General features: G+C 37.9%; 1 protein-coding gene across 1 annotated transcript in view; it reads right to left on the bottom strand.

Moving 5' to 3' along the window:
* Positions 1–27,333, bottom strand: part of LOC130220629 (protein shisa-6) — a 444,723-nt gene that overhangs the window by 393,388 nt on the left and 24,002 nt on the right. Inside the window, exon 3 of the mRNA XM_056452846.1 lies at positions 20,904–21,058. Within this exon, the coding sequence (XP_056308821.1) occupies positions 20,904–21,058 (155 nt within the window). The remainder of the gene's footprint in view (positions 1–20,903; positions 21,059–27,333) is intronic.

The following is a 27,333-nucleotide window of genomic DNA, read 5'->3' as shown; positions in this document are numbered from 1 at the left end:
CCCTCGTCTGCACTCCTCCAATCGCCTGAGTCAACAGCCTCTCCAGAACCAGAACCCATGATAATAGAGTCTGGAAGACTGACATCAGCGGAACGACAGAGGAGGCTGACCCGGGGTCTGTGTCTATACTGCGGTGTCAGTGGACACACCCGTATGGAGTGTCCCCTTCGTCCCATTCGGACTTCAGTGAGTGTATTCAGTACGAATATTGAACAATGTAAACCACTTACTACACCGTACAAATAACTACTGCCTCTATTTCTCTCCTTGTCACAGCCCTCATCGACTCCGGGTCAGCAGGGAACTTCATCTCCCAATCCCTCTGTCGTCAACTCCACCTCCGTACTGAGGCGTCCTCGCATATATACCAGATACAACCGATAACCCAGTGCACTCGATCTTCGACCCGTATCCATCGACAATGCGAAGACATCCTTCTTCAAGTGGGGCTGTTACATCAAGAGAGGATTCAATTTCTGGTTCTGGAGGGTGCAAATATGGACATCATTCTAGGGCGCCCGTGGCTGGTGAAGCACGATCCCATCATCTCTTGGGGCACAGGAGAGATAAAGAAATGGGGATCTGGATGTACACCTACCTGTTTTCCAAATCTCCCTCTTCAAGGTCGGAACCCCATTTCTTTGTTTGCAACATCGGTCGAGAGCCCTCCTGAGAAGCAGTCTATCCACATTCCTAAGGAGTACAGCTCCTTTCATGATGTCTTCTGCCCCAAGAGAGCTTCCCAGCTACCGCCGCATCGGCCATGGGACTGCGCGATCGACCTAGTTCCAGATGCCCAGTTGCCAAGAGGTAGGATCTACCCGCTCTCGCTTCCAGAATCAGGCAATGGAAGATTACATAAGGGAGGCTCTGAGTCAGGGGTACATACGTCACTCAAAATCACCAGCCGCCTCAAGCTTCTTCTTTGTGGCCAAGAAGGACGGAGGGCTGCGTCCATGCATCGACTACAGGGTCCTAAATAACGGTACAGTAAAATACCGATATCCCCTTCCTCTGGTACCAGCCGCTTTGGAACAGCTCCGAGAAGCTAAAGTCTTCACTAAATTGGACCTCCGCAGCGCGTATAATCTGATAAGAATACGTGAGGGGGACCAATGGAAGACAGCATTCGTGACCCCTACTGGCCACTATGAATATGAGGTCATGCCTTACGGTCTGGTCAACGCCCCCTCCGTATTCCAAACTTCATTCATGAAGTCCTCCGGGAGTTTCTTCACCACTTTGTAATAGTGTACATAGATGACATCCTCATTTACTCCCGGAGTGAGGCCGAACATCGCCAACACGTTGCGGAGGTCCTACACACATTGAGAGAACATCACCTCTACCTCAAAGCGGAGAAATGCTCATTCCACCAGAAGTCGATTCATTTCTTGGGATACATCATTGATCAAACCGGTATACGTATGGATGGGAAGAAAATTGAGGCTGTTCTATCCTGGTCAGAACCCACTTCCATTAAGGAGCTCCAGAGGTTTCTTGGGTTTGCTAACTTTTATAGACGGTTTATCAAGGACTACAGCAGGATTACATCACCTCTCACTATCTCCTCAAGGGTAAACCCAAAGGACTGGAGTGGACCAAAGAAGCAGCCGCAGCCTTCCGCCTTCTTAAGAAGGGTTCACAAGGGCCCCACTCCTGACTCATCCTGACCCAAATCTTCCTTTCGTGGTGGAAGTGGACGCATCCACCACCGGGTCGGGGCAGTATTACTCAACATCATGATACACCGCCCCGACTGCATCCCTGTGCCTATTTCTCTCGGAAGTTGAGCCCGGCGGAGCAGAATTACAGCATAGGAGACAGGGAGCTGCTAGCAATCAAGCTAGCCTTGGAGGAGTGGCGTCACTGGTTGGAGGGAGCCAAACATCCGTTCCAGGTGATCACAGATCACAAAAACCTCCAATATATCAAAGAGGCCAAGAGACTATGTCCACGTCAAGCCAGATGGTCACTTTCTTCTCACGTTTTGATTTCTCCATTTCCTATCGTCCAGGACCCAGAATCTAAGAGCAGACGCTCTCTCTCGTTTACACGAGCATCACGATCATGAAGAACTCCCAACGAAGATTCTTCCCGAACACATCTCCATTTGTCCGATCACCTGGAACGCTCCTCCAGTCGTTGCCACTCCGGAAGCCCCTGCTCCGCCGGGATGCCCTCCTCATCGGCAGTTCATACCACCTGAACACCGGGTAGATCTGATCCACTCCTTACATACCTCGCTAGGCACTGGACATCCAGGGATCAACAATACTCTCTCGCTAGTATCCCAACGATTCTGGTGGCCAAACATGGCAAGGGATGTGAGGCAATATGTTCAGGGCTGTAAGGACTGTGCCCAATCCAAGAGCCACGTCATCTACCCGCTGGAAAGCTCCATCCCTTGCCGATTCCGAACCGTCCTGGTCACACTAGGAGTGGACTTTATCACTGATCCCTTCGTCAGAAGGTAATACCTGTATTCTAGTCATAGTAGATAGATTCTCAAAGTTTGTCAAACTAATCCCTCTGAAAGGTCTTCCCACAGCCTTTGAAACAGCCGACAATATCTTTAATCAAGTCTTCAGGTCATTTGGTATTCCAGAAGATATTGTGTCGGACAGAGGTCCACAGTTCATCTCACGTCTATGGAAAGCCTTCTTCAAGCTCCTAGGTGTGGCCGTCAGCCTCTCTTCTGGATATCATCCCCAAACCAACGGGCAGACAGAGAGGAAGATTCAGGAGGTGGGACGGTTCCTGAGGACCTTCTGCAGTGGTCACCAGAGCTCCTGGAGCCAGTATTTGGGCTGGGCAGAATATGCCCAAAATTCACTGCGGCAACCCTCCACCGGACTCACGCCATTCCAGTGCGTCCTGGGCTTCCAACCACCGCTCTTTCCCTGGGATGGCGAACCATCTGATGTCCCCGCAGTGGATCACTGGTTCCGGGAGAGCGAGAGAGTCTGGGACGAGGCTCATCAACATCTGCAGAGGGCAGTCCGTCGAAGCAAGGTAACCGCCGATAGAAGAAGGTCTGAAGAACCCAGATACACACCCGGCAAAAGGTGTGGCTATCCACCCGGGACATACGCATGCGACTGCCCTCTCGCAAGTTAAGTCCCCGATTTGTTGGTCCCTTCACCATCGTGGAACAGGTTAACCCCGTCACCTACAAACTACAATTACCCTCTCACTACCGTATTCACCCTACATTCCACGTATCACTCCTGAAACCCTATCACGATCCTGTTCTTCCCTCCACAGAGCCTGACCACGAAGAGGAACCCCTCCTCCACTGCTCCTAGAAGAAGGAGCCGTCTACGCAGTGAAGGAGATCTTGCGTTCCCGACGTCGTGGTGGCCAGTTGGAGTACCTGGTGGACTGGGAAGGGTACGGCCCCGAAGAAAGGACATGGGTTCCCAGAGCTGATATTCTCGATCCTAGTCTCATGGTGGAGTTTCATGAGAGCCACCCTGAGTTCCCAGCGCCTAGAGGCAGAGGGAGACCACCACGGCGTCGGAGGTGTCGGCCCTCAGGAGCGGGCCCTGGGGAGGGGGGTACTGTCATGGATTGGTCAGGCTCTCACGACCCCCACTCACGAAGATCACCATCACCTGACTTCTAATGAGCACACAGCTGCATCACATTCACGAGCACCAGATAAAAGCACAGCACTCCAGTCGCTCATTGTCCGGGCTCGTCTCGACGAAAGCGGACAACTGAGCGACCACTCAGCGTAGTCATCCTCAGCTAAACAAACGATTTACTTACCTGTTCTCTTTGTATTCCTCCTAGTCTTCCTGGTCCTCCCGAATCGTCCTGTCTTCCAGTCCTTCCAAGTCTGTGTCATCCTCTGTCAGCTGTATCTGGTGTGTGCTGTCCATCCTCGTGTATTCCTGTTACCCAGCCACGGAGGAAAAGACCCCAACATCATTCCTGATCCTCCTGGCTATCCTTCATGTGCTCCTTGTTGTCATTCAATAAACACCCTAACGTTTCCTTACCTCTGTCTCCTGTCCGCTTCATAACAATTATATATATAAAATATTTGCAAGTGATGTTTAACAGAGCAAGAAATTTCTACATTTCTTATTATATAATATATTACCTGTATATATATATATTCTTTTGGTAAAAGTCTTATTTCTGTTATTATTTTTGTCTTATTTTTTTTCTGGGAATAAATGCAGTTTTTTATATTGCTTACGGTATTATGAGCCTCTTTAGAATCCATGGCTACAGAACCAATCACTGTTGATTAAAGACTTGCCCAATTAACCTGCCTTCCTAGTTAACCTAATTACCCAAGTTAATTCATGTTTAAGCCTTTAAACTGACACTTGCATTGGTAATTTGGACATTTTCTTTACACTACAACTAGGAAAACACACACAACTTATAAAAATCCAAAAGTCCTCAAATCTGGCTGATGTAAGGTAAAAATAAAATATTAAAAATGCATTTGCCTGAAGTGTCTCTGGCCTAAAAGATTTATCAGTTATTGCCGAACACAAATTTGCCAGTGGAGAAAACGTTCAAGTTTCAAAACCAGAATGTTCTCTATATGCAAATTGCCTCTGCTGTGATTGGCCAACCTCTGTTTGAGTTCTGAAAGCAACAGAACATCAAAACATTTAAATAAGCAAAAGAGGCATTATTTAATAAAGTATACACTGGTTTGCATGAAGAATCTGAACATTTGATGAAGTTGAATTCAGAACTCTTCAACAAAACCAATTATGTATAAACATTTCCAGCAGTAATAAAAGAAGTTTCAGAATTTAAGATCTGAATAAAACATGTAATTGATACTGAAGTGAATTTTGATAATTTGTGCACAATTATTTTTAAAAGTGTGTTTCTTTTAAAGAACTTATTTAACGCCAGTTCATCTAAATAAGATATTTCCTAATGTTTCTCAATGTTGTTTCAAGCGCAAATCCAAGGTACTGTGATGCATGTATTCTGGGACTGTGACATGATTAAGACATACCGTCAAGAAATCCACAAATTAGATCAGAGGATTATTGGTAAACCTTTTCCCCTATCTCCAGCTATTTATCTTCTGAATTGTAAAACTGCTCTACATCTTAGTCATGGACTAGAATCTGTGTTACACTTTTGTACATATCTTGCAAGAAAATGTAGTCTTTTGTTGTGGTCCTTTCCTGACATTCCTTCGGTCAGTATGTGGATAAACCATTTTCTCACCCTTGGAAAAACTGACTTGTGACTTGCGTGAGAAATCTGATGATTTCTGGCATATCTGGAATCGTCTAAGGGAGTTTTTGGAGAATGTATCTTGAAAGACTATTTTTATTTATTTATTTTTTGTTAATTTTACTCTTCACAAAAGACTTGAATTACTATTCAATGGACGATTGTATAATAGATGGCTATATTATTGTATATGATGACATGAGACACCTATCATGTCCATCAGTTCTGTCATTATACATCTTTAAATAAATGTTTAAAAAAAAGTGTATTAAATTTTGAAAACAGCCCTACAAATATGCATTATAGATAAAATCTAACAACATTAATGCATTAAACCCATACAGGTCAAATGTGCATGTTTTCTTTACACTAGACTGAAAAATAAAAATAAAAGCTTTATGAAAGTCAAGAAAATCCAGAAATATTTTACCTTGCATGTGGGTTTTTACCTGCAAATTTTCCCATGGAGAAAACTTTGTTTAGTTTGACTTCCTTTTAAATTCAGTTTACACCCTGACTATTCTCTATATGCGACTGACCTCTGCTGTGATTGGCTAACGGTGTTCTGTTTTGAATACTGAAAGCAGCATAGCACAAAAAAGCAAGAAAAGAAACTCACTCACTCTCTCTGAAATGAGTCTAAATATCAACGTGTGAGTGTAACAATCAAGTCAGCTCATTTAACATCTGCAACCATGAATTACATTTTATTCACAGTTTCCTTGAATCAAGTCAGTCCCAAAGCACTATTTTAAATTAGATGTAATGCGCTCACAACAGGCATAATTATACACTGTAAATCAGTGAATTTGAGGTCTCAGGCCATATCATACATCCCTCAAAAGGAGAAGAAAATCTAAGTAGAGCATTATTTGCTTCATTAAAAAGCATATTTAAAGTTTGCTAGGGTTCAGAAAATGCAAAAGGCATAGTTTAATCTGTACACAATGGTACATTGCTGAGTAGCAAGAACACATGTAATATTATGACACAATTGCTCAAAAAAGGTTTAAATGAATTAGGCTTAACGGATTAATCAAACAGCGAGTAAAAGCCATATTTATTCCAGTTAATATGATAATATTGGTTTAATAAATCAAGTATATTGTATTAGTTATTATCTCTAATTAATAAAATGATATGACTTAATCAGATTATGACTCAAAGTTTATCATGTAGGCTAGGTAGCGAAGTTTGAAGAAAAACTTTGAGGTTGGCTTGAGAAAGCCTAGCCTGAAAGTTTGAAGTAGTTTTAAAAGTTTAAGGTTTGGAAAAGATAATAGCATGATTAGCATGTTTCTAGCACGTTGTTGGCATGATTATCATGTTGTTAGCACGAGTAGCATGTCATTAGCACATTATTAACATGATTAACATGGTATTGTGTTGTTAGCAATATTCTAACATGATATGTTATTAACATGTTGCTAACATAATTAGAACATTACTAGCATGTAAGCATAATTCTAGCATGATAATACAATACTAACTTGATAACATGATAACATGCCGTTGTAATGTTTCTAGCATGACTAACATTGAATTAGCATGTTGTTAACACGATTTGTGAGTAATTAACATGTTTCTAGTTTGATTAGCATGTTAATAACACGCATTTAGGCATGATTATCATGCAACTACATTATAGCAAAAAGATAATAGCATGATTAGCATGTTGCTAGCACATTGCTGCCATGATTATCATGTTGTTAGCTATGAGTAGCATGTCATTAGCACATTGTTAACATGATTAACATGGTATTGTGTGTTAGCAATATTCTAACATGATATGTTATTAACATGTTGCTAACATAATTAGAACATACTAGCATATAATAAGCATAATTCTAGCATGATTAATATTATACTAACTTGATAACATGATTAACATGCTGTTGTAATGTTGCTAGCATGACTAACATTGAATTAGCAAGTAGTTAACACGACTTGTGGTAATTAACATGTTGCTAGTTTAATTAGCATGTTAATAACATGCATTTAGGCATGATTATCATGCAACTACATTATTAGCCAAAAGATAATAGCATGATTAGCATGTTGCTAGCAAATTGCTGGTATGATTATCATGTTGCTATCAATATTTTAAAATGATTAGCATGTTACTTATGTAATTTGAATGTATATAGCATGTTATAAGAATAGTCCAACTATAATTAGCATGTTACAACATGTCTCTTTGCAATGATTTGCATGTCATTAGCATGTTAACAAATTATTAGCACATTGATAGCATTACTAGCATGTAATAAGCATAATTCTAGCATGAATAATATTATACTAACTGATAACATGATTAACATGTTGTTGTAATGTTTCTAGCATGACTAACGTTGAATTAGCATGTTATTAACACGATTTGTGTGTAAATAACATGTTGCTAGTTTGATTAGCATGTAATAACATGCATTCATGCATGATTATCATGCAACTACATTATTAGCAAAAAGACAATAGCATGATAGCATGTTACTTGCACATTAGCACATTGCTGGTATGATTATCATGTTGCTATCAATATTTTAAAATGATTAGCATGTTACTTATGTAATTGAATGTATATAGCATGTAATAACAATAGTCCAAGTATAATTAGCATGTTACAAACATGTTTCTTGTATGATTCGTATGTCATTAGCGTGTTTAACAAATTATTAGCACATTGATAGCATTAATAGCATGTGTAGCATAAGTAGCATGCTATTAGTGCAATGTTAACATGATTAACATGCTACTATTTTGTTGATAACAGTATTCTAACATAAGTATGTTATTAACATGTTGCTAACACAATTAGAATGTACTAGAATGTAATAAGGTTGATTGTAGCATGATTAGCATTATACTAGCATGCTAACATGATTAACTTGTTAGAATGTATCTAGCATGACTAACATTGAATTAGCATGTTGTTAACAGGATTTGCATGTTATTAACATGTTGCTAGTTGATTCGCAAGTTAATAGCACATCTTAAGGCAGGACTATAATGTAACTAGCACGTTATTAGCAAAAATATAATAGCATGATTACCATGTTACTAGCACATTTCTGGCATGTTTATCATGTTGTTTAGCATGAGTAGCATGCAACTAGCACATTGTTAGCATGCCACTATATTGCTGTTATCAATATATTAAAATTATTAGCATGTTACTTATGTAATCTGAATGTATCTAGCATGTTATAAGCAAATATCCAAGTATGCTTAGCATGTTTCTAGCATGGATCATATGTCATTAGCACGATTAACTAATTATTAGCACATTGATAGCATTATTAGCATGTGTAGCAAGAGTAGCATGCCACTAGCGCATTATTTACATGATTAATGTGCTACTACTTTGCTGTTAGCAGTATTCTAACATAAGGATGTTATTAACATGTTGCTAATATAATTAGAATGTTAGCTGCATGTAATAAGCATAATTCTAGCATGATTATCATTATACTAGCATGGTAACAGTTAACGTGTTGTTAGAATGTTCTAGCATGACTAACGTGGAATTAGAATGTTCGTAACATGATTTGCATGTTATTAACATGTTGCTAGTTGATTAGCATTGTATGTATGCATGATTACCATGTTACCAATATGAAAATCATGCAAACACAATGTGAATATTAGTAAAAGCACTCTAAAAGTTTAACTAATTATTCATGTTATTTTACGTGCCCATGATATCAATATTTTGCATGCTCATTATCATAAAATATTGAATTACTGACTGTCGGCGTATGTTCAGTAAAGAAACAAGACTGAAAAAGGTTTCAAATGTGTTTCAATACTGCAACGCATGTCAGTGGAGTTCGTTAATAAATCCATCTCTACTTAAACATCTTTTTAAAATGAATGCATCAATACAGATTACATCAGCCCTGACCTAAACCCTAATGAGCAGAGCGAAAGCATCAGAGGTCACAGAGGTCAATCACAGCAGAAAGACGGACGAGCGAAGAAATGAAAGAAAATCTGTGCCCGGGGAATCAATAAGAGAGTCAAAAGAGATTGAATTTCTTTCAGCCAATTAATCAGATGGACAAACATTCAAATTCCCTTTAGTTTGAAGGCTTTTTATAAACTCTCTGGCCTATTTAAAGACACTGAATCAATCAAAACGGACATTTCATAGATCGCAGGAGCACTTTGTCATTAGCTCTCAGGAGAACCGAATAAATCAAATGCATGGAGGTTTTCTCTGACCACATAAAAACACAGATGTGGATATATTCATATGCATGCAGCATTTATATTAGTAAACAATATATTAAATTGTATATTCAATTTGACAACAACCTGCTATTTCTCTCTTCAGATGTCTGCATCCAATTTATTTATTTATTTTTGCAGATGACCTTAAAAGATTCAATAGCAACAGGGAATTTGTTATTATAAGAAGTCCTCTGCAAATTACTTCCTTTCTTACAGAATATTCAATTCCTTAAAGAAATACAAGACATATTTAACAATTAACTCCAGCTGTGGATGCCATTTCATTTTTACATTAATATTAAACATTAATAAGGACTACATTTCAGCTTAACTTAAAGATTGCAGTCACAATTAACAGCATTTTGAACATTTTCCACATAATTTTTCAGTCTACACACTGCATGACTTGTTAGTTTGTGTATTACCTATATAACTATTAAAAGTTAATGGTGCTAAAATGAGTATAGCATGATTAGCACATTATTAGCACACATTATAGCACAAAAAACATGTCAATAACATGTTGTTAACATAAGTAGCATGCCACTGCTAGCATGATTGGCATGCTACTACTTTGTTGTTAACAATACAGTAACATGATTAGCATGTTACTAACATGTTGCATACATAATTAGAATGTCCTTAGCATGTTATAAACATGTTTCTAATAATAATAATAATAATAATAATATAATAATATAATAATAATAATAATAATAATAATAATTCCTTACATTTATATCGCGCTTTTCTGGACAATCAAAGCACTTTACACATTTGGGGGGAATTTCCTCATCCACCACCGATGTGCAGCATCCACCACACCAGCTGATTGGTGGAGAGGAGAGAGAGAGATGAAACAATTATGATTTGGGGGTGGTTAGGAGGACATGATGGACAGAGGCCAGTGGACTAATTGGCGAGTATGCCGAGGTTTAAACCCATACTCTTTTTCGAAGGACATCCTGGGATTTTTAACGACCACAGAGAGTCAGGACCTCGATTTAACGTCTCATCCGAAACTCTGTGCTCACTTAGTAGTATATTAAGTCCCCATCAATATAATGGGGCATTAAGACCCACACAGACCGCAGATTGAGCATTAACCGGCAGCAACCTAGCTTTTCCATGTGTAAGTAAGTAGGTATTTAATGTGTATTTATATAGCGCCTTTATTGTGTATGGCCACCGAAGCGCTTCACAATCATGAGGAGGGGTCTCTCCACAGCACCACCAGTGTGCAACATCCACTTGGACAACAGGACAACAGCACCAGTGCGCTTACAGCACACTAGCTATTGGTGGAGTGGAGAGACAGTGATAGAGCCAATTCGGTGGATGGGGATGATTAGGAGGCCATGATAAGTAAGGGCAGATGGAGGGAATTTGGCCAGGACACCAGGGTTACAGATTGAGCATATATATATATATGTGTGTGTGTGTGTGTGTGTGTGTGTGTGTGTGTGTGTGTGTGTGTGCGTGTGTGTGCGTGTGTGTGTGTGCGTGTGTGTGTATTATAGAAATATTTTAATTCGTAATCCAACTGTGTTTTTAGAAAGACTTACATTTTAAAATCTTGAATCTTCTCTGGGCAAATTATAGTTGCAACACTCATCCTTTATAAATTTTCCCCCAATGAAGGATTTCCTGTGCTGTGTTATTAGCTGAGCTACCTCATAACTAGCCAGCGTAGAAGTTTCTTGAACTTTATTAGCATGAAAAAACTGCTGTTGTTGAACCAGATAGGGCAGCTGCTAATTGTTTACTTTTTGATCTCGTTCGGCACCAGTGTAAGAGCTGAAGGTCTGATGTTTTGTTTCATAATGTCTCTTAATATTATATTCCTTCATTACTGCAAACTGATTCCTGGCAAATTAAACAGACACATATTCGGCTGACCTCTGTGAAGAAATATTCTTTGCCCCAACGTGACTGAAATTTCCTGCACTCACTGTTGATTTTCCTTTTTCTTGGTTGCGCCATGGCTTGCAAAAATGTGATTATCAATTATGTTTCCTTCAGTATGTTTGGTTCGTTTCACTGAATTTATTGACTTACGTTCATTTTTGTATAGCGGGCCAGATTCTATTAATATATATAAAAAGCCTCGCGGGCCACCACAAAACCGCAGATAGCCTGCGGGCCGTAGTTTGGACACCCCTGCTCTACGTGAAGTGCCATGGGATATTTAATGACCACAGAAAGTCAGGACCTCGCTTTAATGTCTCATCTGAAAGTCAGCGCCCACTGACAGTATAGTGTCCCCTTCACTATACTGGGGCATCAGGACCCACTCAGATTGAGCCACCCCTGCTGGCGTCACTAACGCCACTTCCAACAGCAACCTAATTTTCCCATGTGGTTTCCTATCCAAGTACTGACCAGCCTCAGCCCTGCTTGGCGTCAGTCAGTAACCGGTCTTGGGCTGCATGGTGATATGGAATGTGGTCTCCCATCCAGATACTGGCTTCAGTGGGCGACCATGTGAGAATTGCAGAGAGCTAACTGCCAGATTCTAGCATGATTAGCATTATACTAGGATTCTTGTAATAGATTCTTTTTGCAGCAAAGTTTGGCATTTGATAAATCACACATATACAGTTGAAGTCAGAATTATTAGCCCCCCTGAATTATTAGCTCACCCTATTATTTTTTCCCCAATCTGTTAAACAGAGAGAAGATTTCTTCAACACATTTCTAAACATAATAGTTTTAATAACTCATTTCTAATAACTGATTTATTTTATCTTTGCTATGATGACAGTAAATAATATTTGACTAGATATTTTTCAAGACACTTCTATACAGCTTAAATTAACATTTAGAGACTTAACTTGGTTAATTAGGCAAGTTATTGTATAACGATGGTTTGTTCTGTAGACTATCTGAAAAATATATAGCTTAAAAGGGCTGTGTAACATGGGGAGTGACAGAGACAACTAAAGTTTGGATCCACGTGCAGGTTTATTAGTTAGTCAGGCAAGCAAAGGTCAACACAGGTGCAAACAGATGTATAAAGGCAATCCAGAATCGTAGTCAGTATAACAGGCGAGAGGTCAGAAGGCAGGCGGCAGACAGGGAGAAATGGATAAACAAGGCGAGGTAAATACACGGGCAAACAAGACTAGGAAACGCGTTTAATTGTCACTGTAACAGAAAACAAGACTCGGCAAAGAAAGTGAGTGTGTGTGCTGCTTAAATGTAATCAGTCTTAATGAGGAAGCATGTGTGTTTGTGAACGGAGTGCATGTATGAAAATGTAGTCCATGAATGGTGGATTTGTAGTCCATATGTGTTTGTGTGTGAGATCCAGCGATCTTGGGAGTATGATCGCTGGTGATCGTGACAGGCTGATAATATTGACCTTAAAGTGGCCTTAAAGTATTATTTTAGCTGAAATAAATCAAATAAGACTTTCTCCAGAAGAAAAAATATTATACCTTGCTCTGTTAAACACCATTTGGGAAATATTTAACAAAGAAAAAAAAAAGAAAAAAATCAAAGGGGGTTTAATAATTTTGACTTCAACTGTATATACCCACATATACACATACAAAAGTACCTTATAAAATATTACAATTTACTCAGAGCGACAATAGATTACGGGACAAAGCTATTCCTGTAACGTTTTGTCCTACTAAAAAGCATCTGAAACCTTCGACCCAAAGGGAGTCCTCAAACTCCTCAGATAGAGGATGAGAGCTATAGCTATTCATGTTCTGGGCAGTCCGTAAAGCTGCCTAATATACAGGGATTCAATACTGTGATTCACAAATCGACCTGCTAGACCACCTAATAACATGGCTCAGTCTATTCCTGTTTTTAAGGCACAAACTTCCAAACCATGCCACCAGAGCGAAGGATATAGACTCAATAAAAGCACATTAGAAAAGAGTACGTGTGCTGGGGCCAATGTGAAAATGTGATCGTTTCCTGAGACAAAAAGACGCTGATGCCTCTTCTGATAAGCATGTGACTAGCACATTATTAGCATGATTAAAATGTTACAGGGCTGTTTCTAGCATGATTAGCATTTAGCATTATGCTAGCAAAAAAGCAGTAGGTATATCTTGATATAATCTCACATTTAAAAAAAAAATTGCTAAATATTTTGGACTTTTTATTTGACAATTAAAAAAAGAAAGATCTCATCAAAATATAATTTATTGCTAATTTTATGTTATATATTTAATGTCTTTTTTAATCTGTTCTCCTTATCAAGGGTGTGCTTATTTTATAATAAAAACAGCAATTTAGTAAAAAAACTATAAAAAAAATGTATCATTATACATTGCAAAATAGAACTTACTGCAAAGTCTTCAGTATCACCTGATCACATTAATTTTTCGAATGATTAAATATTTAAAACAAATTTGCATTATGCAAAATAAATAAATAAATAAATAAATAAATAAATAAACGGATACTTTGATAACACACATGCTGCCTTTTAAATACAAGTATGAGACAGACTTTATAATGACGTTCTGAAAGTCCTGAATGATGCAGCTAGATATGCAACTTTAAACTAGCATTCAAGAAGAACAGCAGCACTGAGTGCAGTAAACCCAACTGCTGACCTCATTCACACACAGCTGCATTCAGTTTATTCACCAGCATCTTGAATATTGATCTGCAACAAGCCAAAGCAGTCATTAACTCAAATACAAACGACGCACAGTACATCTGTATTAACATTCAGAGCGCATGTAATCAACTGCTAACATTCAAATCTGACGGCTCGCGCTGAGGCGTAGAAAAAGATAAGCTGTGTTTTTCATAAATCACTAATTTATCAGTGTTTTCAAACAAATAACATTTATTTCAGGTTTCAGACGTTCAAATACACATAACTACTAGCAAAATATAACATTATTATTAATATTAGACCTATTACTATAAATATTTTGTACAGATTTCTTGGGATGAATGTGGGTGATGGTTCCTGTGTAAATTATCCAGCCATTTAATTGAAATACACAGACTTTTCTTGTTATTAAAACAAATTGCATTCAAAGACATTGCTTTTGTTATCTTTTTTATCTTATCTTTTTTTTGGGTAGGGGGGGGCTGCTAAATATCTCTGAAATGCATAATGTAAAAAGACCTATGGCAGACATTGTGTCTCAAAAATAGGCCTGCGCTAAATATTTAAGCATAATATATAATATACACTGATGTCGATGGAGACGCTAATAGGAATTATTTTATAAATATAACTAGATGATGTGCTTTTTTCACGTATGATACATAAACAGTGTGTTTACTCTATTCCTCTCCCAGTTAAACAGCCATGTACATACATGTGGATGCTGACGATTAGCGATTAGGAGGCCATGATCGGTAAGGGCAGATGGAAAGAATTTGGCTAGGACACTGGGGTTAGACCCCTACTCTTTACGAGAAGTGCCATGGAATATTTAATGACTACAGAGAGTCAGGACCACAGTTTAACATCTCATCCTTTAGACTAAACATGGGGACGCCCATCACCAGTCATTTATCAACTAATATGATTATTATTAACCTGTTTACACACATTAACCTGACTAAATACATCTTCTAAACACATTTGAGAAAAAGAATATCTGATATTTTACAATATAATTAGGGCGTTGATCAATATTTGAGGAAATGGTTTAAATAAGTAATAAATCATCATATATAAATAATTTATTGGGGTTGCAGGAGTTGCCAGTCCACCATAGGGAAAAAATAAATAAACTTTTTTTTTCTCTAGCTGAGCATTTGTTTTTATTGTTTTTGTTGTCAATGGTAGTGCCTAGATTTGAGCAAGTTGAAAAATGCAGCATCCATCAGTGTCACTTTTGATCTAGCCAGCCAATCACAGTGGAGACAATATCACGCAACTATCAACAAGTAATCTGCTAAAGAATTTAGCTGCATCCCAATTTGCATTTTATCTGTCCTAAATAGTATTCGAAAATAGAATTAGTATCTCCCAATAGTATGTCCCATAGAATGTTGAAAAGAGTATGCCAAAGGTTCTCAAATGGTTTACTATTTCCGGTAGAAATTTGAAGTGTAGAACCTTCCATATGCTAACTGCTAATTTTGCCCACACATTACATGTTGGACGTGAATTCAAGAACTACAACTAGAACTACAAACTCTTGAAAAAAAAAGTGTAAACAAACTACAAACATGGCAGCGTGCAAGACCAAACATCAAGAAGAGAAGCTTTGGTAAAGTTGTTTGAATGACTGTTTATTAATATCTAGCCAGCTGAATAATATTTAAATTACGTTTTCCGAAAAGCTTGCATACTCAAGTACTTTGTCTTCACAAACAAAAAGTATTGCAAATTAGGATGCAGCATTTCTACTTTTAATGGTACAGCAGGGATACTCTGTATCATTGCAACCGACTGAAAAAAAACATTCAAAAATGCGCTTCAAAAATGCAAACAGCTGAGTGTTTTTAGAACATCGCTCACAATTCTGCAGCACATAAACGCTTCGGTGGGGCCTTAAAGCATTCTAAATAATGGTCACAATAAAAAACTCAAGCAGGGGAGGTAGCTGGAGTATTGAACACGTACACTTAAAAGGGTTAACCCTAAAGGGAAAAATATTCAAATATTTTTGTCTGTAATTTTTGAGTATTCAAATTATTAATTTGACCTCATGTTGTGTCAATTAAATTGATACACTTGGTCATAAAATAAATAAATAATTGGGTTAGATTTTTTTTTCGAAAAGGTGTTTTCACAATTCAGAGCTTCCGTACAAGCGAAAGGCAAAATCCAAAGTAGTGTTGGAGAAACTAATCCACTTCATCTCGCAAAACAAAGCCATTTTATTTTACGAATTTGAAAATGAAAAAAGATGCATATGAAAATTTTCACACTTCAAACAACTTAACGCTAAATTCCAGTCAGTGAAAGCATGAGCGCATCGTGTTTTCATGGCTGCTGTTTGACTGAATAGAGAGTTTATTCAGATCTGATTTACACCGAGTTCAGACTGATATATTTTCAAAGTAGTCACGTCACGGATGTTTTCACACTGAATGGCTATCTGGAGCAGCATTTCGTTGCTGCTTGGTTTACCGATCCATCGGCGACAGGGGGTTTCACACTGCATGACTTTACAATAGGAGAATCACCGACAACTTTATCTCAGTTCGCAAACTACATCTCACATCCAAACACACGTGAGAAGTGACATGAAAACAACACACTGTCAAGTAGTAGCCTATATCAACCAGCCTAGATAATGAGAAAGAAGCCTTTAGTGGGGTAGAAAATGTACTTATTTTGCTCACCTGGGTTTCGAAAAGAATTAGCAATTTCTCCTTAACTTTTTTTTCTTTTTCGACCCAGTTGTGGTATTGATGACACGTCAAACAAACCCAGGTGCTCCTGACAAATGTCCACTAGTTTTTACGTCCATTTTTTGTATCCAAGCAGACCAAAAAGAAGCCCTTAACTTCTCCCCCAACCTCCTGGCTGGCCTGCAGATACCCTTACTAGTGGATGCTGCTCTCTCATTGGCTGTAAGTAATCGCAGATGTTAAATCAGAACACATTTCAAACGGCATGATTTTGAAGCGCAGACAGATCCAGATATTTAGCATGCCAAATATCTGACGGTGTCGGCGACTCATCAGTGATTCTCTCGGATCGTGTCTTTGATAGTTCATACTGTGTGATTGTTTCTCACTTGAATGAGCACGGATTTGCCTGTGATTGCAGGCGTTTGTCTGCGATTTATCAAAACCTGTCGACAATCTGCTTAAAACCTGTCAGCAATTTCTCAAAACCTCTCAGCAATTTCTCAAAACCTGTCGCCGAGTCAAAATCGGGATGCAGTCTGAACTCGGCATTAGTTTGATGTGCAGTGGGAGAGAAGTTTGAGCCACGACAGATGTTTCCTCAAATGTCCTGACGCAAATAAACTGCCGAACATATGCTTTCACCCACACACAGATGTGCACATATACACTGACGCTTATATATGCATCTGCCGGATCCTCAGAATGACTGACTGTACTGGAGGGGTGTGTTTCGTCAGATCATGCATGCTCCCGGGACTGAACCCTTGCCAAACTCTACCGTCAGATCAACCCTTTTGACATGAGATGTTTTCCTGAACTCCCCCAGGAGATTTACAGTTAATTATTTAACAACACATTTAGATGCATGTTTCTCAGATGTCAGGTAATGTTACACTGGCATACAGGAAAACAAGTTTCATTTTTCTCGGGCGATATGGATAATAAAGAGCCATTGAACTACTAAGTCCGTTTTCTTCTTCATTTCATTCTCTCTCTCTCAAATTGTTTAATTATTCAAACATTTACCAATGCTGTTTAATTATTAGAATATTTTTTCCCGTCACATTTATAAACATAATAGTTTAATAACATTTTTTGTCTTTGCCATGATGATGGTACATAAAAGTTTACTGATAATTTAGCAAAATACAAGTATACAGATTAAAGTGTAATTTAAAGAATTAACTAGGTTAATCAGGTTAAGTTAGGGCAAATGACTGGCCAACAGTGGTTTGCTCTGTAGTCAATCAGAAAACAGAAAAAATCATTGATAATAATAATAATAATAATAATAATAATAATGACTTTAGAAGTTTTACACGCTGTAGAAGTTGATTCACAGCAAATTATTTTAATTATGAACAGAAAATACAGCTTCAATACAGCTTCAATTCTGCTTCAAAGGGCTGTAAGTCATCTCAGATGAAGAAATAAATGTCTTATCTGTCTATTAGTCATTTTCTAAAAACAATTAATAAATAAGGACCGAATGGATCTGGTAGGCTGGTACAGTGTCAGTAGTTCATGGAGGTAAATAGGAGTCATACTCATACTCTTTTGATTTAAAAAACAAAAAGTAAATCACCTTTCTCCCCATTCTGATGCTCGGTTTGAACTGCAGCAGATCATTTTGACCATGTCTACATGCCTAAATGCATTGAGTTTCTGCCATGTGATTGGCTGATTTGAAATTTGCATTAATAATAATAAGCAGTTGGACTGGTGTACCTAATAAAGTGGCCGGTGAGTATGTTTTTATATATATCTAATTCTAGCACAATTACCCTTTAAGTATGAGATATCACCTTAAATTAAGATAATAATTTAAGGATGTTGGATACATGTAATGGTCAGAAGCAGCTTTACAAAAAAAATTGATAAAACTGATTTAAAAAAATGGTAAGAAAAAATGACTAACAATGCAATTTGGAAACATTGCTCATGAGTTGTAGCGCTGCTGATGCATAACCGGGGCATGCACATGCATCTTTTTTGAGTTTGTTGTAAACTCATAAACAAACACGTTCCATCGGTTCATGAGATCAACGAGTACCGATTGAGTCATGAAATGTGATTATCGGCCGATACCGATGTAATGTTTAATCTGCTAAGTAGAATAATCAATCCTGTGATTCCCATCCTGTCAAATTGCACATGGGCGCTTTATAAATGCAGCAAACATGCATGGAAGCATTAAAAGTGTCCAAGAAGACACAAAAAACATTACTTGCAATGACCAAGACTGCTTAGATAAGGGGTTCCCAAACTTTTTAGCCCAAGACCCTTAAAATAGCAATGCCAGTGACCTGCGACTCACAATATGCTCTGAGGTGGTTATACATATACAAACCTTGCAATTCCAACGCACACACGCACACACCAATAGACTTATTACACACTAATACGTCTATTTATACTTTTTTTAATGTGTATGAGTGCCGTAAAAGTTTAACTTGGTGCCATAAAATCAATCTGTTGCAGAAAGACACTATTCCTGTGTCTTTAATAACGTAAACACCCCAGGGGTCACAATACATGTATGTTGTTTTTTTTTTTATGTAACTATTAACTACTATTTTTTAGCTTCTGTAGGTTATAGATATAATATGCTAATTCTAACAGTTTAATAAAAATTTTCGGGAAATTTTTTAAAAGCACCAAGGAACCCTCCCTCATTATCCAATAACCCCTCGAGGGGTCCCGACCAGGGATTGACATTAACACCCACCAACCCGTCAAAATGTGGGTAGATTTTTGCTGTTGAAGATCATTTTTTAATTGTAGTTTTCTTAAAAGCAGAGTTTAACAATAAGGATTACCCAATGAGAGGCCAGCGTGAGAGATGACAATAATAACTGTGTTAGCGTGAGAAAAAGAAAGCAGGTGAATACTGAAAGAGCAGATGATCAGGTGCACGATGAGACATCAGGCAACTCTTGCTCACTGATGAGGGTTTCAGTGCCACGTGCACAGCTGATGTGAAGCGCGCGAGTGTTTAAAAGTTTAGAAAAGAAACAGTTCCTTGCGCGAAGCATCCGTGCCTTGTAATGTAACTGGTGCGATCAGTTCTCCTTGAAATAGACTGGACAAAAAGGGATGCTCGTGTACCCACAGTCCTTTTGCTCTCAAGAACTTTTTTTATGTATTTTTGTAAGCAGCAGCAGTTCCTGCTTTTGCTTTAACAATTCTTTGAACAGAAGTATATTATTCCAACAACAAAATTGGGGTAAGTGAAAAAGGCGAATGACTAGTAATGTTGCAAAACTACCAGGCACAGTGGCTGGTGATCAAAAAAGTTAAAAGTTTCAGATTCCCACTTTAGAAACCACTGGTTTGAAATCACCAAATGGCCTTAAACAATCACTAAATTCCCTACAGAATGTTACGTTTTCAAACACACAAGTACAAATAGCATGTAAACGCATCACATCGTATTACTCATTACTCTTGAGTACTTTAAAAAGGGCTACTTTACTTATACTTTGAGTAATATTTACAACAGCACTACATTTTTGGGTAAGTAATGGTACTAAATTTACTTGAGTATTTGATAAGTGAAATTCATTCATTCCTTTTCCTTCAGCTTAGTCACTGTTTCAGAGGTCGCCACTGCAGAAATCGACCACCAACTATTCCAGCATATGTTTTTCACAGCGGATGCCCTTCTAGCTGCAACCCAGCACTGGGCGACACCCATACAGACTCACATTCATACCCATACTTATACACTATGGCCAATTTACTTAATCCACTTCACCTGTAGCGCATGTCTTTGGACTGTGGTGAAAATCGGAGGACCCAGAGAAAACCCACACCAACACTAGGAGAACATGCAAACTCCACACAGAAATGCCAACTGGCCCAGACAGGACTCGAACCAGCGACCTTCATGCTGTGAGGCGACAGTGCTAACCACTGAGCCACCTATAAGTGAAATTGTGTGAAGAAATTTTACTGGTACATTGTAATCGATATTGTAATCACCCATTCCTAGTGAGTAAACTAACAGGAAATCAGGCCATTTTCAGTCTGGAAGTGAACTGGAAGAGTGACCTTCTCAAGTACATCTCCAAAAAACAAACTACAAAAGAAAAGTACATTTTGGTTAGCATGTAAAGCAAAGAATTAAAAAAAAAAAGCCCATCACCTACCGTGGTTGTTTTTGTTGTGCACAGGTGTGTAGTGGTTCTTGGACGTCCGCACAGGTGTGTTCTCTTTAGGCGAGGTGTCAATAACGCCGATGTTTTCATGCTCGTACTGTGATATGGGAATAGGCCCCTGCTGTCGCAAAATATCCGCCAGCGCTCTGCACAAAGCAAAACAAAAACACACGTACACACACGCATTAGCCCAAGATCATTTCGCTGCTCTCCAGAAAGCAAAAACACCATCCAAATCAGGTTACGGTTGAAATAAAAGCTTGTTTAGCGTTTCATCCAGTTTAAACATACAAACACACCACCCCTCTCCCAAGAGGCTTTGCCAATTTACGCCGTTTAGGCTATTGTTTCTGTTCGCCGAGGTTGCATTTCTTACACACACACACACAGTTTAATTGCGCTTTGTGTTGTAATGAAGAGTGGAGGTTTGGTCTCTCAGGTTTTCTCCACCTCGGGCCTGTAAGCTCCACAGCTACAAACAAAGGCCATTAATCAATGTTCCTCTGCAATATGGCGTTAGAGCAACACACGCCACCTACACCCGCCTAATGGGATTCAAATTCTATTAATGTTTCTGCTCTTTGGCCTGGAGGACACGATTTTCTGACTCCAGACCCGAACGCCTGTGGTCGAAGATTCTGAGAGCTGGAGTTAATGGTATTTTAGCACTAATGTTGTTTTTTTTTTTTTTGGAGAATGTGCTGTTATGTGGGACTTAACTTTCTTTCTTTTTTTTTTTTTTTTGCACTGCAAGCAAACTTTTGAACTATAGAATAACGTCGGCTTTGTGGTTAAAGATCAAATGTATGAACATATAGGTTGCAGATTTGTTATTCACATCTGAACATTTTCATCTTGCTCCTGGATTTAATGTAGATTTAAATGTCTGCAATATGGAAATTAGTAAGCAAGCACTTCTATAAGCAAGAAGTTCTGTCTTGGTAAGTAAAAGACAGTAAATGCGGTCCAAAACCGCCTACTACTCAGTAGGTACTGCATTTGCATTTTAACGTACTACTTGGTCGTTAGAAATGTACGTTCTGTACAGTATGAATGTTAGCAGTATAAATGCCATTTTGTCATGATCACGTGACCTACCCGCATCAGATGCGTAGCTTCACTCCCATTCATGAATTCTCTTGCTGGGCCTCATGGGATAGCGTAGCATCCATAAAACGCGCATTTCACAATCTCGCCGGAAGTGATAGGTCATCCGGGTACTTCGCGCATACTGACTTTTGAATTTCTGAATTCGGACATGCTACTTGGCTTGCATACTGATTATAGCATACTATATAGTATGCAAGTATGTGATTTCGGACGCAGCCTATGTATATATCATATTTGGGTTTTTTGCCTTTTCTGTAAATATTGACAAATGTTCTTATTATATTGTGAAATTTCTGATACTAAAATATGTGAAATAGAACATGTATTTTGTCTATTAAACAGCTTAATAAAGATCATATTATTTGTTATATGATGGGTAATGGGCACTACCTTGTTGCTAGAAGGGATACAGCTGGGATTGTAAATTAACGAAAAGTATTTATATTATTTATTAAATTATGAATTAATTTATAAGCATCTTCCGCTACCTCAAACCTAACCCTCACAATAATGTAAAAACATTAAATTTTTTTAAATGCAATTAATGTGTAATTTAATAAATAATATAAATACTTAACTTTCGATCGCAGCTGTATCTCTTCTAGCAACAACCGCAGGAGAGATCCAAGCTGCTGGATTTATGTCATGTTTATTTATAATTTTCTTTCAAAATGCATAAAGGTAAGCAACTGCCAAAGTTAAAGCTGATCACACCGGTGTGATCACACATGCGAAACGGTTAATTGGATCATGCAGGTTTAAAGATGGGATTTTTTTGGCTGCATTGGCAGCAAATCAAACTGTAAGATAATACAAATATGAAGACAAGTACACAAACAGATCCAGACTGTATTAACAAACTAAACATTTAAAATTAAAGATGGGTGGATAATGGAAAATTGATGGATAAATAGATAAATTAATGGATAGATGTTCGGGTGTAAAATGTATAGATGGATGGACAAATGGATGGATGGACAGACAAACAGACAGACAGACAGACAGCTGGATGGATGGATGGATGGAAGGATGGATGGATGGATGGATGGATGGATGGATGGATGGATGGATGGATGGATGGATGGATGGATGGATGGATGGATGGATGGATGGATGGATGGATACTTCTCAAATTTTTTTTGTTTTTTTGTTTTTTGTTATATATTGTTATATATTATATTCTTGAATATATTAAGGTAAATAATCCATATGCAGAGCCATAATTTGTAGTTTAATGAACATTTAAAAATATGTTCCTCTGTAAAGAATGCCTTGTGGAATGAAAAGGTACCATGAATGTTAAAGGTACTTCATGAAACCACTGGTGGCAATAAAGAAACATTATTTTAAGAGGGTATGAAGGGACACCACTTTTGAAAGAAAGAAAGAAAGAAAGAAAGAAAGAAAGAAAGATGATAGGCTGTTTTAAACCAAAATTGAGTCAAATAAAAGCAAACTAGAATAATTTAACCAAACAGTGAGTCCAAATGTGGGTTAAAACACATTTATATAGTGTAGGATAAAATTATAGGATAAAATGGTATAGTATAGGATAATAAATAAAGAGGGAAATATTTATACCTTTTTTTTTTTTTTTAATCACTTGATGTTCACATTATATCAGTTGATAAAATATACTTTTTTTAACTAGGACTGCAAGTCTAATAATTAATTAATAGATTTTAGTAACTTTTGTTTAACATCATTTCATTAATAACTGCAAATTTACAATGTGAGTGTATATTTAAAGTAACATTGTATTTTTGTAACCATGAATTTCACAAATTATTTTAGAGTACATTATAGTCATTTCGCAAGCATTCTTAAACAGCTGAAGAACGGAACGCTACAATGTTTATTCGAACCAGAGAAAGTCGCAGAAAAGTTCACAAATGCTTATTCAGAAGCTGACAAAAGGTAAGAGCAGGTCAGATCATCAGTTCTCATGACCTGCGATCTCCAAGTGGCGAGATCCAGCAGACCCGGAGGCCATGTTTCCTCACTTGAGGAGCCTGAAATGGCGTCTTAACTGTGTCAATGTCAGCGTATTCGCTCTGCCTCACGGTCCACATCTCTGAGCGCGCCCGAGACAGATAGAAAGAGAGAAAGAGAGAGAGTGTGTGACTTTGGAAGGATGTATAATTAGTCCTTCCCTTCCAGGAGAAGGCCTTTTTTAACAGAAGTTCTCCTCACGTGGGGGCGACCTGGTTTCACTGCCCCAGTTGGCTGTAAGGCTCTGAGCGAAGCTCCACTGTTCCACCTTCTGCAGCTCAAACACTGCAGGACTGGGACACTTTCAGGCCCGCGGCCGGCCTGCGCCAACCTGCTGGACCGAGCGCTTTTACTGGAGCTTCTCCATGCCACCTTTACCTCATCCTGAGGTTATATAAGGGAGTTCAATGATTAAAAAAACATGACCCTGGACCACAAAACCAGTCGTAAGAGGAAGCTGAACTTTATACCTGAATAAAGCAAATAAATGTAGGCTTTCCAGTGATGCATTTTTTTTGGATAAGACCATTTTTGGCAAGATATGACTATTAAAAAATCTGGAATCCAAATAAAATCCAAATATAGAGAAATCTGCTTCTAAAGTTGTTCAAATTAAGTCCTTATCAACACATATTAGCCTGGACTCTGCACCGAAAAATCAGTCAAAAGTGGGAACTGAGATTAATACCTGAATAAAGTAAATAAATGTAGGCTTTTCAGTGATGTATTTTTTAGGATAAGACCATTTTTGGCTAAGGTTCGGTTAAAAAAACATCTAAATATTGACAAAACTGTTCAAATTAAGTCCTTAACACATATTAGCCTGGACTCTGCACCAAAAAAAATCTGTCAAAAGTGGGAATTGAGATTAATACCTGAATAAAGTAACTAAATGTAGGCTTTCCAGTGATGTATTTTTTAGGATAATTTTAGGATAATTTTTGGCTTTTGACAAAATCTAAATATTGACAAAACTGTCCAAATTAAGTCCTTATCAACACATATTGGTCTTGAAGGGAAATAAATAAAATGTACACTATTAATTAAGCTCAACAAAACCTTTAAACACATACAACTTCATACAAACAATGCCCCAGGATCCTTTCACGCTGTTTATCCATTTGCTCTCAATTCGGATACACTGAAAATTTTAATCTAGTCACGGCAGACCTTAAAGTGTCACGTCAGACCTTATGGGTTTTTGAAACTGACCTTCCATGCAGTGTATAACCCAGCTCTAAGTGAATGAAAACATCCAGCTGAGGTTTAAATCTGAAAGTGTGCTATTGTATAAAACTATTGTTTAAAACAAAAGTTGACTCAGAGTCATTTGAATGAGTGCATCCATGTATTCAATTCTTTAGCTTTTCTCAGTTTAGTCATGACGTGTGAACAAAGCATTTTTCTGTAGCTCACAAAATGTGTATTTATTTGTGTGTTGTAATCGTTTATTGATTAACTCTTTATGGAGCTATCATAAAGTAGTATGAAATTTGACGCATGCTGCTTCCTTTACCGATTTTACCAGTTCTAAGCTTGCTTTGGGTTCTTCAACACTGTCTTGATAAGTTGTGGTGGGTGTTTCCTGTCCATCTCACGCTGCACACAACTTCCAATCACAACCGACGGGGTCATCAGACCAATCATTGCAAATAAACGTCATGGAAAGGAGGGGTTTTAAAAAAATTGCTGATCAAATCATATGGAAGCCATTTGAATAATTAGGAAAAAACAAATGCATATTAGACAATGAACGTTTTTTGGACCTTGCCTGTTGTTGAAGGCCTCCAAAAATAAAATATGAGCTTTTATAATGCATAATAGAGGCCCTTTAAACAGCTCAGACTTCTGTCTCTGGTTAGCTAAGCTCACTATTTTTGTAGAGAAGCCATTTAGAATTTTTTTGACTGACGCACCTGAAATTTGAGCCATTTTCCTACTTAACTTTCTTGAAGTCAAAAGTAAAAACTTTCGAGTCGTAAAAAAAGATATAATGGTGCAAACATTGATCAAATTTGTCATCTTCCAGGGCATCCTTCATTGCAAAGACAATCTCTGGACATTCTGTACCATCTTCCAAATGATTTGTGAAAAATCCATTTACTAGGTTCGCTAAAATTATTGATGTCTTTAGCGTTTAAATTGAGCAATCGGTCAGTCGTTCAGTCAGTCAGTCAGTCAGTCAGTCAGTCAGTCAGACAGTCAACAGCGGCCTCTGGTGGATTTACACAAGAAGAGCAGGCGTGAAAGGCACTCGTATGAGAAATTTGAGATCTAACAAAAAAAGCGTTCACATCGGCCTCTGGTGGATTCACGAAAACAAAAACTGCAAAAAATAAATAAATAAATTGCCTCAAGGGATGTATTTGGCGCTCTCCAGAAATGTTTATAGGTGTATTTAATCAGAATGAGCCTGGGCTGCAATAGATGGTCCTAAAAGAAGAAATCTTTATATATAGCTTTATATAAATACCAAACTTGAGTGGATACATTATCAAAGAGCAGAGAGTAAAGTGAATTTTTTGTTTGTGATTTTGCTGTCTTTACCTAAAAAATGTACATTTTAAATGTTCAAAGTATAAAACGTACAAAATATATTCATGAAAGATGATCTTTAATTAGCATACTAACTATTTTTGGCAAAAAAACTTTTTTGGCAAAAAAAATTTTTGACCCACACATACAATTTTGGGCTTTTATGTAGTATTATCCATGTGCGGTATGACTGGTTTTGTATCCAGTGTAATAAATAATGGATGGAATTACAGAATCCAGTCTTACAAATGGAATTCATCATGAAAAACAGAATGTCATGGAACCTACAGTTTTATACAAATTCCAACATAGCCTTTGAAAATTAGAGAGTTGGACTTGAGATCCAAAGGTTGCAGGTTCAAGTCTTGGCACCAGCAGAAATTGTTGGTGGGGAAAGTAAATAAAATATCCACCTCAATACCATGGCTGAGGTGATTTCCTTGAGTAAGGCATTGATTTCACAAATGTAAGTCAGATTTGGATAAAAAGCATCTTCTAAATGCATAAATGTAAATGCAAATGTAAATCAAAAAGAAAAAAAATTTGGAGTAAAGTGTGATTATTCATACGTTACACATACATCATAGACAAGTAGATATATAGATCAGATCTTCATACACAAGTTTCTCACACATACAATCTTACTCGTCTCAGCAGATCCTCAGCCAAAAACATTCAATTGTCAAGAGTTAATATATGCGAGATGATGCTAACAGTAATTTGGGCCTGAGTGCTATCCTGTTTGCTCTAAAGACACATCCAAACATCGGTGTGAGTTAATTAC

Source organism: Danio aesculapii, chromosome 3 (assembly GCF_903798145.1).
Source record: "Danio aesculapii chromosome 3, fDanAes4.1, whole genome shotgun sequence".
In the NCBI taxonomy this organism is placed as follows: Eukaryota; Metazoa; Chordata; class Actinopteri; order Cypriniformes; family Danionidae; genus Danio; species Danio aesculapii.
Note: the sequence above shows the minus strand (reverse complement) of the source record. Positions and strands in the feature narration are given on the sequence as shown.